The following is a 19,772-nucleotide window of genomic DNA, read 5'->3' as shown; positions in this document are numbered from 1 at the left end:
TATAAAAAGAAATAGCCAGGTAATTGCCACAACTACTTGACAGTTGTTTATGAAAATTCCCAACACTCTGGTGCATCTGAGGCAGAGAAAGAAAGGCAGACCAGCAGTTCAATAGAGAGATTAAGATTTCCCCAGCTTTGGATCAGTGTTGACCACTGGACAAGAAAGTACATTTGCCCACTATAGTCCAGTATCTTTCACAAAGTGGGTACTCAATAAATACTTGCTTATTGATCATATAAAAAATAAATTTTAATCAGAAATAAAATTTTAAATTATAAGTACATCATATATATGTGATACGATCTACAAGGCCATGTATCTCTAACATAGATAAATGAAATACAGAAATATAATAGGTATATACTTTATATTGCAATTCTTGGTAAGAATCACCCTTAATTTTTGGAGGCAGACTTTGATAGAACCTATTTTTAATAAGCTATTAGTATTTTAAATTCTGTGTTTAAATGGAGAATATTACATTTTACTAAAATAATAAAGTTCTGACCTAAGGATTCAGTATTACCTAAAATATACTACTATTAATATTTTTGCTTTGATTTTTATTAGTCTTTTTAAAAATTGTGATGTTACGTTTTCTATGCTGTGGCATTGTATCTAATAATGGAGTTTCCTTAATAGAGTTTGTCGTCATTCGTTAGTATGGAAATTGAGGTTTTTGTTCTCTTTTTTGTAAGACTTCATTAATATGCAGGAATGTACCCAAGACTTCTGCCCCTTCATTCCCAGATTTTCCAGGCTGTCACATTAATGAGAGAGTACATTCACTAACTTGACTGGGGTAAAAATGTAAACTTTGTTTCAAAAGCTAGAAATGACATTTGGGTATGGTTAATTGAGTAAGGTGACTAATTCAGAGGATTCTTTTAACTCAAATGGCTAAGTATAGATTATTAAAGACATTTAGAGAAGGAAAAACTATGTTTTAACTTTAACCATCATCCTTTAGGTTATTGACACCATATTGGCTGAAGTCTTTTGTATTTTTGTGTTTTGATCAGAAAATATTAGCTGTTTTGTGTACTAGTTGAAAAACTTCAAATGGAATAATTTTCCAATTACCAGCTTGTTGTGTTTTTTTTTTTAATTTTGCAGTCTCAGTAGCCTTTCATGTGCAATGCAAGTGAATTAACAAAAATGTTTTAAGTCCTGTTTATTAGCTATTAGGACAATAAATTTATTTTCAAATGAATTTCAAATGAAATTACATTTTCAAATGAAATAAATAGAATTTTAAAATTGTGAATGACCCTTATATAATCTTAACTTTAGAAAACTACAATTTATAATAGAATTGCAAAGCAAGTATTGACTTGTACCATCTTAATTTATTTTCTGGATACTCTTCTCAGGGTGCATTTGAGAAGATCTTTTCTCTCTGGCCATTGTCCAAGTGTTTTGAACTGAAAGGGAATGTATATGAATGGTGGTTCAGATGGAGGTTAGACCGTTACGTATGTATTTACCTTGTGATCTTTTGCTATTTCAGATTATACTTTTAAAGATTATTTGTAAGGTTTTAATCTATTTTTATTTGTTTTGGAATAAGGAAACATGTTGATGTAGTAAATCAAAGCAGTCCTGTCCTCCCCACTTTTATAGCACAGAAAGGGTATGCATGTGTATGTAGGAAAATTCTGGAGAAATACTGTCTATAAAGTGACCTTTATTTGGGTCATAATTTTGACTTATAGATGATCTCTTATATCCAAAAACACAATTTTTATTGAGCCTCAATATATGCTCTAGATAGATGTTGGTGTTGTTATATTAGAGAAAGAAGACATACCACCAGGCTTCCAAGCCTTAAAAATCTAGTTTAAAACTCAAGATTACTACTTATAACTAGGTGCTAAACTGTGTAGTCTGGATTTTGTAGTAGAAGTGTGCACAGAAAGGAGAGCAGTGTCATGGATGATTCCATGAATTTAATCTTGAAGGATGGTTAAGATTCAGTTGGCCAAGAAAATGTAAAACATCTGGCACAGCATTTGGAAAACAATAGACACTGAATAAATACTAATTACTCCTCTTTACTCTTTAACTTCCATCTTTTAGTCTTTTCTTTTTTCATTCAGCAAATGTTTTCTTAGTGTCTATTCTGTGCCATTCCTGGTTTCCAATGACTATGTAGTTTCTAGTTATTTTTAATAAATAAAATATTTAATTTAAAAATTCTTTTTTGCCTTATTTTTCTAATTGAACGTTGCATTTCAAAACCATATATATGAATAAAAAGCTTTGCTAAAGCCTTGCCATAAAATAATTTTAAATGATCAACTTTCTCATTAGAGCAGTCTACTATAAAATGATAGCTCATATTAAGTCTTTGCTTAAAAAAGAAAGCTTATGTGCTTTCTGGTCCGCCATATATATATATATATTTTTCATTCTTATGTGCATTTACTTCTTTTTAAAAGCATAATCTTGGTGATGTTATGTTGTTTGCTTTATTTGATTGGAAATACTGATACGAAATGTGATTTATTTTGGTTGAGTACATTTAAATTTTACCATGTGTCTTCAGAATAGCTTTTATCATTATTAATTGTCTTTATTTCTTCACTTGTTGGTGAGACTGCTCAGAATGAATCAGCTTATCTCATCTCATTGCAGGAGATGTTGCTTGTCTATTGCAGTTTCCAACAATGACTAGCTTTACTTCATTTCTTTACTACTGATTTCTTGAAGTTTAAGGTGTTCATAGAAACTTTGGACCTATAAGCTTTTAACATACTTTTATACATATTGTCCTCGTTTACCAAATATTTTTGCTATTTACTGAAAAGTAGCTATTTAAAACAGATTTTGTCTCCTTATTTTTTAGGTAGTCTTCCATGGAATGTTGTTTGCTTTCATTTATCTGGCTTTACAGAAGCGTCAAATACTTTCTGAAGGAAAGGGTGAACCTCTTTTTTCAAACAAAGTTTCAAATTTTCTGTTGTTTATTTCAGTAGTTTCTTTCTTGGTAAGTTTTAAAGTATATTCTTCTAATTTCCAAAATCCTAAATGGTGTAGAAAATTAACTTTAAGAGACAGGGATTTAATTGTTTATTTTTAATAGTTTATTTTTAATAAATAAAATCTTTACTTTGGAAATTCTTTTAATCCTTATTTTTCTAATTGAATATAAATGCTAAAGAAAAAATACATATGTTAAATATGAAGAATAACTGAGATCTCAGTGAAATAGGAATTTTAAAAGTTGTACTAAGTTTGGGGAAAAAATATAATGTAAAGTGTTTGACGGGAAGAGCCATCCCTGCCTTATGATCACTATTTCCAGAAAAGCACAGGCCTATGTGTGCTCCTCTCTCTCTGCTTTCTAGATTTGGGCAGCTGAACACACCAAATGAGTGATGAGCAGAACTGTGCAGTTTTTACTGAAGCCTTTTAATAACATAATGAAGTATAATAATATAAGTAAAAATCTATTTAAAAAATTCTGAGAGTGCTGCCCCTTTAAGACATAACTACTTTTGTGAACTGTTCCATATATTTTTTATTTTAGACTTACTCCATTTGGGCTAGCAGTTGTAAAAATAAAGCAGAGTGCAATGAACTCCATCCATCTGTTTCTGTGGTACAGGTAATTATTTAGAGAAATTTTTCTTAATTCATGATAATAACATGGTCTTTAGAGGCAGAGAGACTTGAGATCAAACTCTATAAAATGTAGGTATATTACTTAATCTTCCTAAGTGCTACCCTTCTCTACTGTACCAGAGATATTAAGATCTCTTTTAAAGGGTTGTTTTATTAAATGTATGGAAACAATCAGTATTTGTTGCTTACTGGGCACTAGAAGATGTTAATTTTTTTTCTCTCCTGTTTGGTTTTTATTTATTCAAATTTCTCCATTTATTTACTTAATTATAGTTATTAATGATCTATTACGTATTAAGTACCATGCTACATATAAGAAGTACATATAGCGTCTGCCCTCACAGAGCTTACAGTTTGAGATATGAATCAGTAAGCATTCCTTCATTTGACAAATTCTAAAATTCATTTAACAAATATTTGATACCCACTGTGTCCTAAATATTATGCTGGGGGATTCAGTGGTGACTAAATCAGACATGGTTCCTACCCTCACAGAGCTTGCATTCTTCTGTTAGAGATAGTAATCATGTAAACACCATATAATTATAAACAGAAGTGCGTGATGCTACAAGGGAAGATAATAAGGGAATATAACCCAGTTAGAAATGGGGTGAGGATAGTCAGGGTTCAAAATGATTTCCCTGAAAAAATTAAGCTGAGAATGGAGAGCTGCAAGCAGGCAGCAAGAACTTAGGCCCTGTAGTAAAAAGGAGCCTATTCACATTCAAGGAACTTAAAGAAGGCCACTGGGCCAGGAGCTCAGAGAGCCAAGGTCTAGAGAAGTGTGTGGTGGTGACTGGGAGGTGGGCACAGGCTAGGGCCAACTCAAAAATCAGGTTTACATTTTGCTGAGATACCTCTGGTTGCGGGTAATCGTAGGGCATTGTGATTAGTGTGGTGATGGTCAAATACAGGGCACTTTGGAAACACATGGGATTTCCTCCTAACCCATGTTGATATCAGAGCAGAGTTCTTACGGAAAGTAGTATCTAAGCCGAGTTCTAAAAAATGAGTAGCCCAGCAAGTAGGAACAGGGAGAATTTCTGGAGGACCTTCTTAAGTTCTTTTCAATGAAGAAACTATTTTACTCCTCTTAAGCCTCTGTATAGTCAGTAGAACCAAGTATGTGATAAGACTCTCCAAACACAACTGATAATGACATTTTAAACATTACGCTGTATTCATACAGCATTTTTATGACTTCTGTAAACAACTGTAGTGCTTACTAGTAACACTTTGCATATTATATATGATGTTATTTCTGTAACGACTTGAAAGGAAGGGGGATGTTACTACTCACAGTGCACCAACGCAGAACAATATAAGGAGCGCTAAGGGAGAGAGTGACTGCACCCAGAAGAACACTAACATACGCATTCCTGAGTCTTATCCCTCTTCTCCCAGTCACTACCATTCACATACTCATCTTGCCTTAGTTACTTTTTCCCCCACATTTACATAACTGTCAGTGGAAGGAGTTTTGAAGAAAGCAAAAAGAAGGGGGTGGGTGGCTCCCAACAAAGCAGGTACTTTATGGAAGAAGCAAAGTTGTCATGGGGTTTTATTAATTTTGCTACATGAATATATCATTTCTTTCTACACAAAGGGCTTCAAAGTGAATCTGTAGTTTTTCTAATATACATAAAATAAAACTGTTCAGCCATGTGCTATGTAAAAACCTGCATTTGTTTGCAGTATACAGACCACATGCTGAGAAATCTAGTTTGGGTAGATTCTAGATCAAAAATAACATAATACTTTATCTTTTGAAAAAAAACACATTGTGTCTGTGTATCAAGTTTAAAAATATAAAGACTAGAATTATCACTCGAAAGTAAAATGCTTATAATAAGCAGATGATTAATATTTTCCTTTATGGTTTGTCTTTAGATTCTCGCCTTCATCCTAATAAGGAATATCCCTGGATATGCCCGTTCAGTTTACAGTTCATTTTTTGCTTGGTTTGGGAGAATTTCATTAGAGGTAGGTACATTAATATTTTGGTCTATCTTACACAGCCAAATTTTATATGCATGTGTGTATGTGAACGTGTATATGAGTGTGTAAGTCTGACATACTTTTTTTTTAAACTAAAGCTATGTTTTTTATGGAATCATAGGGAAGAAACTCAGAATTTTCAACAGGAGTATTGCAAAATGTTTTTAAAGCTTTATTTAAATGACTAGACGTAGATGACTTTCAAATTTTTTTATATTATTAAGTTTTTAAGTGTAACCAAGATGCTGAGATCAGGAGAGAAAAAAGTGAAATAGATATAAATGAAATTTGTAAATAGACATAAATGAAATCAGAGGATTTTGATTTGTTCATCCATAATTAAATATTATATTACTGGAATTTAGTTCATTGATGCTTATCATAATAAAATTCACTCTTATGATTGGAAGTTTTGGGAAAATTTTAAAGCTTACTACATTTTATGTGTAATACCTAATATGAAATTATCTACAAAATCATTCTGAAGTAGGTTTTGAAATACATTCTGACTGTTCTGAGTTTTATTTGAAATAGAATTAAAATAGAATTCATATTGTAATCATAAAAGATATTTTAGAGTATAACATTAAGTTGTCCTTAAAATAGGGAAGATTAATCTGAGTCCTTGAATGAATGTCCTATTATTTTTTCAGTCTCACTTAAGAAATCCTATAGAATTTAAAATTATTGATTATGAATGACTTAATAATGTTTATTTTGCAAGCCCCTTGGTATTTTGAACATGAGAGGTTTTAGTAACTTTAATCAAATGAATTTACAATTTGGCATTTCTATTAAATATATAGAAATTTCATAGTCCTATTTGTTGAAGTAGCTTAAGTATTTTCCTACTCTTCAATACTTTGAAACAATGTATGAAAGAACCACATTTGTAATCACAACCAAAAGTAGTAGTGGTATCCCCTAATATGTACACTCACATAGAAGTTGAAATATGCTTTAGAAACATTCGAATGCAAAGCAAACATGAGAACATCTTAAACACTATGCCATTTTCCACTTACATATACACATACATAAATATGTTCACACATACATATGCAGCACACATATATATACTCACACGTAATAATTCTGTATTTGAAGTTGAATACAAGAGTCCGTACATCATTGTCAGCTGTCTTCTACATCAAGCAAATTAAAGTTAGAAGATTCCTATGGTTCATTTCCTGGGGATTTTGAAGCAGTGCTTCAGCAAGTAGGAGTTCTAGAGAGTTAACTGCAGTAGTCTTTTTAGGGCCAATAGTGAAACATAATTGGTTTTGGAAAGCCTTCTAACATAATTATGATTCAGATGTTTAAATTAGGAAAACCTGTGATATATTCAAGGACCCTCTGAACATATCTAACTTGAAATATTTTTCCTTCCAGCTATTTATTTGCCAATATCACATATGGCTGGCAGCAGACACAAGGGGTATCTTGGTACTCATACCCGGAAACCCTATGCTCAACATCATTGTCAGCACTTTTATATTTGTTTGTGTGGCACACGAAATTTCTCAGATCACTAATGATCTTGCACAGATTATTATTCCTAAAGATAACTCATCTCTGTTGAAAAGGTTGGCATGTATAGCTGCATTCTTTTGTGGACTCCTCATCTTATCATCTATTCAAGATAAATCAAGGCATTAGGTTCCTAAAATCCTAAATAACAAACTCTTTAGGCTAACTTATTGTCTACCTAGAGGAGAATAGCATCTATCTGGAGATATAAATGTATAATGTAAATAAAAACGTGTGGCAAGAGGACAGCTCACTGACATCTGTTGAACATGTGTGGTTGTATATATTGGAAATGTACATAGCCAGTGTGAAATACTGAAAAAAACTGATGAAGCAGAGTGCATTGTATAGGATTGCATGTGAAAAGTCTTTTCTACTGGATCTATATTTCCATTTATAAATGACTTTAAGTTAACATACATGAAGGCAGGGAAATAATTAGCTTTCCAGTAAAAAACATAATTTAATTAGATTAGTGACACCACTGAGTGTTTTGATATTTACTGAATTTGTGGTAGTAAGATTGTCTACACCTATATTCATCATGGAACTTCTTACTTCATTGAAAACTTTCTTATTCGAATGACTGAAGTATTGTTTTCTTATATGTGCAATGATGTGGAATGATAAACAGTATGTCTTTAATTTATATATGTTCATGTTCTGATGTTATGTTTCTGACATGATTTTTCTTCCTAACTGTGGTTTTCAAGTATACAACCCTAAATCTTTGTACACTTTGTCTCAGTTGTTTAACGCTCCATGACAGGATTTTGTCGTTGATGTTGTTACTTCTTTTTATAAAAAGGCCAAATTTTCTTTCCAATCCAAACATTGACCTGTTACCTTTCCTTAAGCTATACCAGTGTAATACCCATGTAATACCAGTTACCCTGTGGATCCACTGAATATGCTTCCCACCAACTAATTAATTTTTGTATATATTATTTCCAATGTTTGGAAAGGTCTTTATAACCATTTTGGTATTTCCTATTACTCCCTATTTTTTTAAAAATATCACTCTAAACTTGTGCAGTATAGTAAAGATTCAAGTTGTTTGAAATGTATAACCATAAGTAGAAGTAAACCAGTGACCTTGGGCAATTTGTTTTTGGTTTTGTTTTGATTTGTTACCAGCTATTAGAGGTATAAGTTTATTTATCTGTTGTACAGATTTGATTATGAATTTTAATGTTTCAAACATTGCACTTGTTTGCTCTTACTGTGTGTGGGGTAAAATATTTTTTGTTCATGGTATATGAAAATATGGAGTAATTTAAACAGTAAATAAACGTTCTGTGGATGCTTATTTTTGTATTGCAAAGTATCAATTAAACTATGTGTTTTTTTAAAAGCTGGATCCATTTGGTTCAAATGTCTATTTCCTCAGCTTAAATTTACTTTTTCAAACTTAAATAAGGAATAATTTACTTATCACAGGGACCCACCCCTACTGTCAGTGCTTCAGAGGATAATCTGCCTTTTCTACCCAAGAGTTTAAGCATTATGTTTTATTAGTAATTTTACTTGAAGATTTCAAAAATTTAATTTCTTTCTTTAGCACTGGATTTATGTGGTAGTGAGATCTTCCCATTAATTGAGGAATATATCTTGGACAGAAATGTGTGTTTTCTTCTTCTTTCCTTCTGCCCTTACTTAATCTTTGGACACTTCCCAGCTAGACAATTGTAATGATTCATTGCTCTGCCTCCTAGACTGCAGGCTTATAAGTAGAGAATAGTATAGTTATAAATCAAAAACTTCCAAGTACTGTGATCACATTTTCTTGCTGGTGTGGCTTGCCAGTGAGTAGAGTGCATTTTAATTTAGCTTGTAAGTTTTATCACCTGAAAGATTCTTCCTGATGAAACAACTGAAAAAGAAAGATGACCAGTATTTGTTTTTTAGAAGGACTTATGCCTGATAGTGATACCCAACTGAATGTAAGTTTTCTCTCCTAAGCCTAAAACTTATCTGGCAAGCCCTGTTTCTTTATCATATCTCTCATTCAACTTGGCCCATTGTTTTTATTTTATATATGGTAATATAATTAATAGAATGTATTTTAATTACAAATGCATATTATATTTATGTTTGATTTTCTTAATGAGTCTTTATGGATAAGAAGTTATTATGGTAGAAGTTGCCACAATGATAGCATCTATGTATGGTTATGTTTTAATGTTTTTCTGCATTGACTCATACCATTTACATTACTCAATTATAACATTCTTCAGAAAAAGATGTTTAACAGAATATTTAGATATGCTAAAACTTAGATAAAGCCACAGAGGTTCTCTAAACTCAAAATTTTCTGTAATATAAATCACACTGAAAAATCTATTATCTGGTCCCAGAAGGTACTTACTTGACTCAAATTTACCCCAATCCTTCCCTCTTTCCTTTGCCAAACCTTCCCATTTTTATGGGTAGCCAACGTACCATTAAAAATTTAGACACTCTTTCATTCATTAAAAATTCAAAGACAGTCTCCTGAGCAAGTGGTGTTGGGAAAGCTGGACAGCTGCATGTAGATCAGTGAAGTTCGGACACTCCCTCACACCATACACAAAAATAAACTTAAAATGGCTTAAAAACTTAAATATAAGGCAGGAAGTAGTAAATCTCCTAGAAGAGAACATTCTCTGACATAAAATTGTAGCAATGATTTCCTAGGTTATTCTACTCAGGCAATAGAAATAAAAGCAAAAGTAAAGAAATGGGACCTAATGAATTACAAGCTTTTGCACAGCAAAGGAAATCATCAACAAAACGAAAACACAGACTATGGACCAGGAGAAAAAATTTGCAAATGATACAACTGACAAGGGCTTAACTTCCAAAATATATAAAAGCTCATACAACTCAATAACAAACAAACAAAAAAAACTGAAACAACCCAATCAAAAAATGGGCAGGAGACCTGAACAGATTTTCTCCAGTGAAGGTATACAGATGGCCAATAGGCATATGAAAAGATGCTCAATATTGCTAATTATCAGAAATGCAAATCAAAACTAGAATGAGGTATCACTTCACACCAGTCAGAATGGCCATCATTAAAAAGTCTACAAATGATACATGCTGGAGAGGCTGTGGAGAAAAGGGAATCCTCCTATACTGTTGGTGGAAATGTACTTTAGTGCAGTCACTACGGAAAACAGTATAGAGATTCCTTAAAAAAAAATAAACATAGACTTAACCATATGATCCAGCAATCCTACTTCTGGGCATATATCTGGAAAAAAACTCTAACTCGAAAAGATCCATACACCCCAATGTTCATAGCAGCACTATTTACAATAGCCAAGAAGTGGAAGCTATCTAAATGCTCATCTACAGATGGACTGGATAAAGAAGCTGTGGTTTATTTATACAATGGAATACTATTCAGCCATAAGAAAGAATAAAATAATGCCATTTGCAGCAACATGGATGGACCTGGAGATTGCCATACTAAGTGAAGTAAGCCAGAAAGAGTAAGACAAATATCATATAGTATCACTTATATGTGGAATCTAAAAAAATGACACACATTTACAAAATCTTATTTACAAAACAGACTCAAACATAGGATTCAAATTTATGGTTACCAAAGGGGAAATAGTTAGGGAGGGATAAATTAGGACTTCAGGATTTGCATATATTAACTACTGTATATAAAAATAGATAAACAAGTTTCTACTGTATAGCACAGGTAACTATATTCAATATCTTATAATAACCTACAATGAAAAAGAATATACATATATGTATAAATGAATCACTGTGCTATATACCAGAAACTAACATAACATTGTAAATCAGCTATGCTTCAATTAAAAAAAAAAATTCAGAGCCTTGCCTTCACCTAAAAGCATTCATGGTATGTATGAACTAGATCCTATTATTTGCTTTAGGTGCTGGTATTAAATAAACATTTATACCCTACCATTCCATTTTAAGATAAGTTGACCCATTAAAATTTTAATGAGTGACTATTTTCTACAAATGCCTTATTATTTTAAATGTTAGCACAGTAAGCTTTTTAAGCTTGGTAAAATTAACTTTAATGAGAAATACAATCAAACACAGATATGCTTAATTTTTTAGTTAGATCCTAAACCATTAAGGCTAAATAAACCATAGGACCTAGGACAGAACCTTCATAAAACAGACTCAATAGAAGACAACTTGTCAAAGAATGTGCCCTTTTAGATTGGTAAAAGTTCAAATTTAAAGGGAGAAGGACTATCTAGCAAACTTTTGGAGAGCCAAGTTGGAATTTTTATGTTAAAAGGAATAAAGTGCTAAAGTGTTACAATTTTTGACCTATAAAAATGACAGTTTCATGAAGTTCAACCTAACAGCTTACCTTATTGAAAGAAAACTTGGGTAGTTATCTGCAGAACTGATCTTGACAGCTATTCTGAAAATTCTAAATATTAAGTTTGCTTATATTCAGGATGATTGAGGATTGGTGAAAATTTAAGATACTCATGTTTGAATAGTACCTTTAAATTCATATTTAGGTAAACAAGGTACAACTGTGTAGCACAGGGAAGTATTTCCAATACCTTGTAATAGCCTATAATTAAAAACGTGAAAAGGAATATATATATGTACAACTGGGCAGTATGCTGTACTCCAGAATTTAATACAACAGTATAAATTAACCATACTTCAGTAAATTTGTATCTGTCTTTCTTTAATGAAATCCCTTGTAGTGTCTTATATGATATGAATTAGAAATACTCTAAAAATTCCTTAAAAGTTGGATCCATAAAGTTGCACAAGAGACTATTTTCCAAGAGTAGAGTTGAATATATTATGAGCTGTAAATATCCAATTATTAGAAATAATTGAAAACTTATTTTAAAAATACCACTTCAAAGTATAAAAATGGGATAGATCAATATTTTAAAAGGGAATTTGTGGTTGCCTAAAGTATCTGTCATGTGTAGGGCAAAAATCTTCATGCTTACTACTCCTTCGTTTCCATTCATTTCATCCAACTAATCTAACTTATCTTTCAATGTAAAATTTAAACTCCACCTTCTCTGTGAAACCAATACTTTATCTTCTTTTAAACTATTCTAGTATGAATTACCTGGTCTCATTTCTTCCGTTCCTTCAGTAAAATTGCAACTCCATAGCCAAGATGGATACTATAGTAACATGCTATACACAAAGTAGGTATAGAGAAGCTTGACCATCAGCTAAGGGGTTCTGGCTTTATTTCTCTCATCTTAAAAACAAAATTCCTCTTCATTGCTAGCGTTCCCAAAGCTACCACTTCATTTATCTTCTCCAAACCCAAATTGCTCTTATCTAGGTCACCGGGAGTCTCCCTATTGCTAAATCCAATGATTAATTCTTAGTTTTCACTCTACTTGACCTATGAGCAATAATTCACACAGTTGATTTACTGCCTCCCATTTCAACCATCTCCTTCACCGTGCTTCCAGGACATCACCGTTTCCTGTTTTCTCCCTACCTCAGTAGCCATTCCTTCAGTCTTGTGTCCTGGATCCTGTTCACCCCCTCCGTCTGAGGTCTGAGGACCTTTATCCACACTCACTCCTTAAATGATATCACCTAGTCATATGGACTCAAATATTTCTGATTATCTATCACATTTGTATCTTTACTCTGAACCTCTTCCTTAAAATTCAAACTCAAATACCCACATTTCTACTTAACATTTCCACTTGAAAATCTAAAAGACATCTCAGACCTAATAAGCCTAGAGCAAAACTAAGCTTCCCCACTACTGGCCACGAACAAAAATACCTCCAGTCTCTCTTCTCCGTAAATGGCAACTACATTCTTCAGGTGCTCAAGTAAAAAATTTGACTTCTTTTTTCTTATACTTTGTCTTATATTTTAGTAAATCTTGTCAGCTTCATCTTCAAAATACATCCAAAATTCAATCATTCAGTCACTTTTTTTTATCACCTCCAATGTGATCACCCTGTTTCAAAAGTTCACCAGCTCTTTCCTGGATTATGGTAATAGTCAGCTCCATTTTTCTCTGTAGTTCTGACATACATTTTTTGCTGACCTTTTTAATCTTCCACACCACCCCCCTCCATTAGAACGTAATCTTTTGAAGACAGGGATTTTTCTGTTTTATTCTCTATGTATCCACATTTCCTAGAATGATACCTCTCAATTATTTGCTGAATCAACTAATTAATAAATGCTGCAGCACCAGTGTGGAACCCTACTCAAGGCAGATGGGCATCCCTGAAAGTGATAAAGCAGTTGGGAAAATAACTTTCCTTTTCCTTAGTGACTTGGACAAGAAGCTAAAGACATCTTTTATCTGGCTTTTAGGATGTTGATTTGAGTAATATTACAAAAAAAAATTTAACCCACTTATGCAACCAGATAAATTGACTGCAGCAGGGTAGGGGTCTTTATATACTGGATAGCAGCTACTTGCAGACCTGAGCGCTGGCCATACCAGGTAAAACAAGTCTTTTACTCACTATGGGTCCTACCGTTCCTTAATTTCTTGCTTTATGCTGGCGACAAATGTCAATTGCCATTTGTCATTGCACTTATATTTCTTACAGCAGACAATTATTTCTTTGGAATCCTATCTCTGTCAAAAGTGGAACAGGAAAAAAATGCATGGTTTTCTTGGTTTATCTTAAGAGAGATTGTGCTTTTTGTGGAAATCAAAAATATTCCTGTGTTCAGACAAAATGACTATGTCATAAAATACCACTTTAAAAACTAGTATGAAATAAACTATACTAAAAACTATTGCCAGTATACAGAAATACCACTTAAAAACTGTTATGAAATAAACTATACTAAAAACTATTGCCAGTATATAGAAATGTATATGTGAGTGCCAATATATGTAAAATCAGATTAATGAATTAAATGAAAGTCTGAAATTTCTACAGGGCTTGATTTTAAATGAAAATTTCAAAAATGATAATGCTGTGAAATTCAGATATATATTAGAGTGAAAAAATGCATCAGAAAATTTAACAGATGGTAAGTTTTAAAAGCATATCCATTGCATGCAGCAGAAATTACATGCCAAAAAAGAAATAAGCAGAATTTACATGCCAAAAAGAAATAAGCTTTTGAAAATAGAAGACTAACTTGGGGAATAGAAGAGTAACTAGGGAAACTATTATCTCCCTCCATATATCAAGATATGACTGAGAACTTATAGAAGTTCATGAGAAATATAATTTGTGAAAACTTCTATTGCAGTTGAAAGTCCAGGTAATTAATATACCACCTAAAATAAGCATACCACCTAATTATATTTATCTGTGCTTTCATTGAAAGTTTTACTGTAACCAAGTGACTCAGAAACATACCTATGTCATGTTCATTATAAGAAAATGCTATACTGATTCACTGGATTGAGAATATCTTAGTTTGATGCAGGCTATATTAATAAAGTTAAAGTACGATAACAAAGTCCTTTTATGATGATCCATGGACTTAAATAGTCACTGATATCAAATTGGATTTGTTTTATGGCTTATCTTATAGGCAGGTCAGTATTCTGATATATTGGATCTACCACATGGGAGCCTGCTATGTGACAGGAGGTTAGATGGCATTGTACATAGTGATCTTTAGAACTATTGAAAGAGATTAAATTTTTTACATCATTCAAGAGAAAATGACCCCATTAGCCTAATTTCAAAGACGGAAATAAAGATGGCTGATTTTGATTGGTAATTCAACCCATCTTACCAGTTTGATTATTCTCCTGCAAAGACATTCAAATATGACTGCATATATATAAGACTTGTTCATTCTCAGGATAATTGTGATTTGGGGAAATGTATTTGGCCAAGTGTATTCTGGTTCATTTTCCTATACTAAAAATGGTTTCCAGAGAAGGAAATGTTGACGACTATATCCAAAATCATGGGGTTGAAGACTGAATTCTAGAAAAGGTTTTCTGGTTTTAAATCTTATAAAAATGTAATAGCACTCTTTGTTTTACCTTTTCAGATTAATAATGATAGTAAAAATGATATGAGAAAAAAAGTGGAAGTTATATAGCTGCCACTCAGTAGACACAACACAATTGGAATGCCTGAATTCTTTATATAACATTAGAAATCATTACTTTAAAATATAAAGACTATTATGCAGATATTTTATCCAAAGAATTTTGGGAACTATGAAACTGAGTAAGATCAAATATTCTTTGTCTTTAAAGGATTCAAAAAGGATTCAAAGGTAAAATTGTACTGAACATCACAATGAAAACTCTGACATTTTACACTTTAGTAAAAAAAAAAAAAAACAACAGAAAATTCTTATACCAAATTCAAGGTAAATCAAGAAAGATGTCATAATTAAATATTCTTTCTTATTTGCAAATTTAAAGTATCAAATATTATAAATGTTTGTTACATTAAAGGCTTATGCCATTATACATTAATAAAAAATGTTTGATTCTGTATCTGGCAGCTATTTGTTTTCATTCTTTTTTTTTTATTTTTAAATTTTTAATCTACTTTCTATCTAGTTCCAGTAAGTACTTGATTTTTGACCACAGCTTTTTCTTAACTAGGTCAGTATGTTTTGTTTTATTGTGTCTGGTAAGTCATAGAGTCAAGTTCCTGCTAATGAAAGGAATAGACTCTCCTCTGTGAGACTAGACAGGTTTGGGAAGATAATTAATGTTTGAAGTGGCAAGATGAGTTTTTTCTGGGTAATTCAGGAGAAAAATCTGGACAGCCATCTCTGGTATAGAGAGGGTAAAGCAGAACTAGGAATCCACCCTCCTTCCATTTCATACACCTCATGACACTATTGCTGGGAGACAAAAAGTGATGGAAAAACATTTCATGGAAGGCTTAAAGGTCCAGCACTTTCCAAATACATATGCACACAAGGGACGTAGACCTGAAGCACTTAGAGACAACAAAGTTAAAAATGGAAGCTATGGAGAAGTAATATGTGACATAGCTATCCAACAATGACTTTAAATAGAAGAATGAAAGGGATAGGACTTGTACAATTGTATGTGTAGACATATCAAGTTACAGGATTATCAGTGTGGATAACAGATGCAAGAATAGATAGATTAATGGACAGAAAAGGAAGGACAGAAATATTTTAATTCAGAAGATATTAGAATAAGGTAATAGTTTGCTCTCAAATTACTAAGAAAAGATAGACATAGTCTTTAAAAAAGTCTTGAGACAATTGCTCAATTACGGGAGTGAGGGAAGTAATTCCCTTTCTTACTCAATATACCAAAAGACATTTAAGATGATTAATGGGTACAAAGACATAAAGAGGTAGAAAATGTAAGTGTTACCCAGTCCAAGCTCATACTGCTGACCACATGACAGTCATGCCAATCAATTGAGAGACAAATTGTTGGGGCAAGGAATAGCCATTTTATTTGTAAAGCCAGCAGACTGAGAAGGTTGACTACGGGTACAAAGAACTATCTTCCCTGAGTTAGAATTCAGACTCTTAATACTGGGAGCCAGGAAAGCCCTGGTTGGGGTGAGACTCCAGAGGGGATGCGTTAATTTCTTCCTCCCTGCAGCCATTCATAGGTGGGCCTGGTCAGGACATTTTTTGTGACCTAAACAAAACGTATTTTAGCTTAACGCTCATTACCTGAGAGGCAGGGTTCCCAATGATGGGCCATTATGTATGTATGAAATGAAAAACCTAATGAAAAACAAAAAACCCCCAAAACCCTCAAGTTTGGTCTTGGGGTTTTACTTACCACAATAACCATCAACTCAACCCTCATGCAATGTGAATCCTTGGAGAGCTGTTGGAGCCAGACCAATGACACAGGAGACCACAATCAACGTAATTAACACAGCAAAGGTGACGGTATGTGGTGCACAGGGTCCCAAGATAACTTCGCATAAACCCCTTGGGGAGATCCTAACAGGTACTGTGCCCATACATTGTCACAATAAAATATCATCTTCCTTTCAGTCTGGAGTACTTAGCTGTAATCAGATCTGTTATCCAAAATGTACTTCAGAGGAATTTCTTTAGGGATAGCTGAAACATTCCCCATTTTTTAAAAGACAGAAATACAAGACAAACGAGACACAAACGGTGCACACAAATGCTAACATCCAAAGAAACAAACCAGTTCACAAATCGGGTCAAACTGAGACAACTGCTTTCCTCCCTCCAACAGGGTATCCCACTCAAATACAAAACAAATTGGCTTATTCAGGAGGAAAAGAGCCCCAAATGGACGAAAAAGTTTCCGGCTGTCCACACTGGAGCAACTTACCCTACTGTATTGAGCCCAGACGCTCCCAAATGTCAATTCCTTGATCCAAATCGAAGCACTGGGGCAGCCGCTGCCAGTGCCGCTTCTGTGAAGTTTGAAGGCAGGATCCTCAGGGCAAGTGGTTCCGGCATCTGCTAGGGCCGTACCTGAAAATTTCCCCACCGGGTCAGCTGGCCACGAGCAGCAAGGTTCCGGGCTGACTTCACCAAAATTTGTTACTGAGACCAAGCTTCTACTGCTCGCCGCATTATAGGCCAATCCATCGAGAGATGGGTTGTTGGGGCAAGGGATAGCCACTTTATTTATAAAGCCAGTAAACCAAGAAGATGGTGGACTAGAGCCCCCAAGAAGCATCTTCCCTTATCATAAATCAGGCTTCTTTTGTAATGAAAGGGGAAGGGGCAAAAGTCCTGGTTCCAGCCAGCCAGGCGGTACATTAATTTCTTCCTCCCTGCAGCCATTCACAGGTGGGCCTAGTCAGGATGTTTCTTGTGAGCTAAACAAAGATATTTTAGCTTAATGCTCATTAACTGGGAGTCAGGGTTCCCAGAGGTGGGCCATTATGAATAACTTAAACATACAGGCAACTTTCCCTTAGTGATTAACTTGTAATAGAATACAAAGTTTCTTCCCTATTACAAGTGAATATCTCAAGATGAGAAAAAAACCATTAAGGATGAAACAAAAGATAAAACCAGAATTGTTACATCCCATTATATAAAAATGTAAAACCAACACACCAAAAGACATTAACAGAAAAAACAGGTCAGAAAATTTTAGAACATGAATATTTGACAAAATCTAATATCCTGAATATACAGAGAGCTCTTAAAGTTTAGAAAAACCAAGTGATTTTCCAAATTTCAGTTGGTTTCTGATTAATTCTAGACAGAAGGTCACTTCATTCAGATACCTTGATGTACATTACGCAAATAATTTAACTTGGAAGAACATCAGGAAATAATAGTAGTCAAGGCTAGGCTTTCTGTGGATGTTTTTCAAGAGTTGGGGGAGGGAAAGATTTATTTTAATGGCCACTATGTTTAGTTATGCCTTCCTTACACATTTTCCAGACTAATGGTAATTAAGACTAGGTTATATTGAGCAGAAATTTGGAAACTAAATGGCCCATCTGTCTGCAAGTGCATATTCAATTTTTTTTTTCCTAAAGGGAATCTTGGCCAAGCTCTAGAGTACTCCCTCAGAAACTCCTGATTATTAAGCTCCTAAATTTTCCCAAAAGATGTCGCTCATACACTTGCTCAATGTCCATTATCTTACTACTTTTCACCTAGATGTCTGGAATAATAGCACTCCAGCTATTCTGTTTTGAACTCCCAGCTACCTAATGTCTATCAGCTATGGATTTGCAGAGGCAAACAGTATTTAAAAAGGAATGTTAAGGATCTGGTTTTTACTATTTCTTCAGATCCTTTCAAAGGTGCCTCAGAATTAAGTCAGGCAAGCACCCAGCAAAGGCCACCTATGCAATATCTTCCTTCTGTACCCTAGGATTTCTCCTCGGTTTGAAGCCCTTGGTCGGCATGGCAGGACACTCTATAAAACCTTTACCATCACGTCCACTGTAAGAATGTTGTTGATAATGTTACACAATAGCCTCTCTACGTGGACACTCAAGAGTTACTGCATTCTGGCCTTAGCATTGGATATTTGTGCTTCTCCTGAACAGTTAGTTCATTTGCTCCTATCGTATGGACACCATGAGTTAGTTTTTCAAATTTGCTGATGAAAAACTAGAGTTAAATTAGTACTCCATCCCAGAACACAGGGCACTTTGGTCTTCATTATTTATATTCACCTCATTCTTGGCCCCTTTTTCCTTCTCATCTGGACTATATTTTGCCTAGCCCTGTAAGCCATCTTACATTCTTTTTTGGAACAAGGCAGTGTGGCGGTCATGTGTTTCTTCAGACCATACCAGCCAGCATAGTGACAGAGGCATATCCAGAGTAGTTTGTAAATGTCCTGATGGCAGATGTTCACAGTTCTCCGTAACTCTTCATAAAAACAAGGCTGAGAGTTCTTATCCTCCTGTTTCCTATACATTCTTTCTTCCTTCTCAGCCAATCCTATTTCTATTTTTTTTCTTAATCACCAAAAACTCTAGTGGTAGCTGTGCTGGTTGGTTCCTTTCCGAACTGCCAGTTCTGTTTCCCTCTTGGAGGTTACTGCTCTGGGGACCAGATGCCAAGACACAACCTCAGGGTGTTGGTATCCATCTGCCCTCGGGAAAGGGCAGTGACCTCTTCTGTGGAGACTTGCTTCTTACTGCCACATCATTATGCTACTGCTCTGAGAGCATCTGGCCCCGGCAAGTGGCTACATTTTAGACCATGGATCA

General features: G+C 33.9%; 1 protein-coding gene and 1 long non-coding RNA gene across 2 annotated transcripts in view; one reads left to right on the top strand and one right to left on the bottom strand.

The window, feature by feature from the left end:
• CASD1 (CAS1 domain containing 1) overlaps positions 1–8,518 on the top strand; it is a 43,230-nt gene extending 34,712 nt beyond the window's left edge. The window contains exons 14-18 of the mRNA XM_074367479.1: positions 1,377–1,478; positions 2,852–2,992; positions 3,536–3,613; positions 5,521–5,613; positions 7,021–8,518. Coding sequence (XP_074223580.1) covers positions 1,377–1,478; positions 2,852–2,992; positions 3,536–3,613; positions 5,521–5,613; positions 7,021–7,287 — 681 coding nt within the window. The 3' untranslated portion in view covers positions 7,288–8,518. The remainder of the gene's footprint in view (positions 1–1,376; positions 1,479–2,851; positions 2,993–3,535; positions 3,614–5,520; positions 5,614–7,020) is intronic.
• The window catches only part of LOC105082918 (uncharacterized), a 456,837-nt gene that overhangs the window by 430,072 nt on the left and 6,993 nt on the right, over positions 1–19,772 (bottom strand). Inside the window, exon 2 of the long non-coding RNA XR_012508216.1 lies at positions 17,411–17,556. This is a non-coding gene — a long non-coding RNA (uncharacterized LOC105082918). The remainder of the gene's footprint in view (positions 1–17,410; positions 17,557–19,772) is intronic.

Source organism: Camelus bactrianus, chromosome 7 (genome assembly GCF_048773025.1).
Source record: "Camelus bactrianus isolate YW-2024 breed Bactrian camel chromosome 7, ASM4877302v1, whole genome shotgun sequence".
NCBI classification, from domain to species: Eukaryota; Metazoa; Chordata; class Mammalia; order Artiodactyla; family Camelidae; genus Camelus; species Camelus bactrianus.
This window is presented reverse-complemented; position numbering and strand designations above follow the sequence as displayed.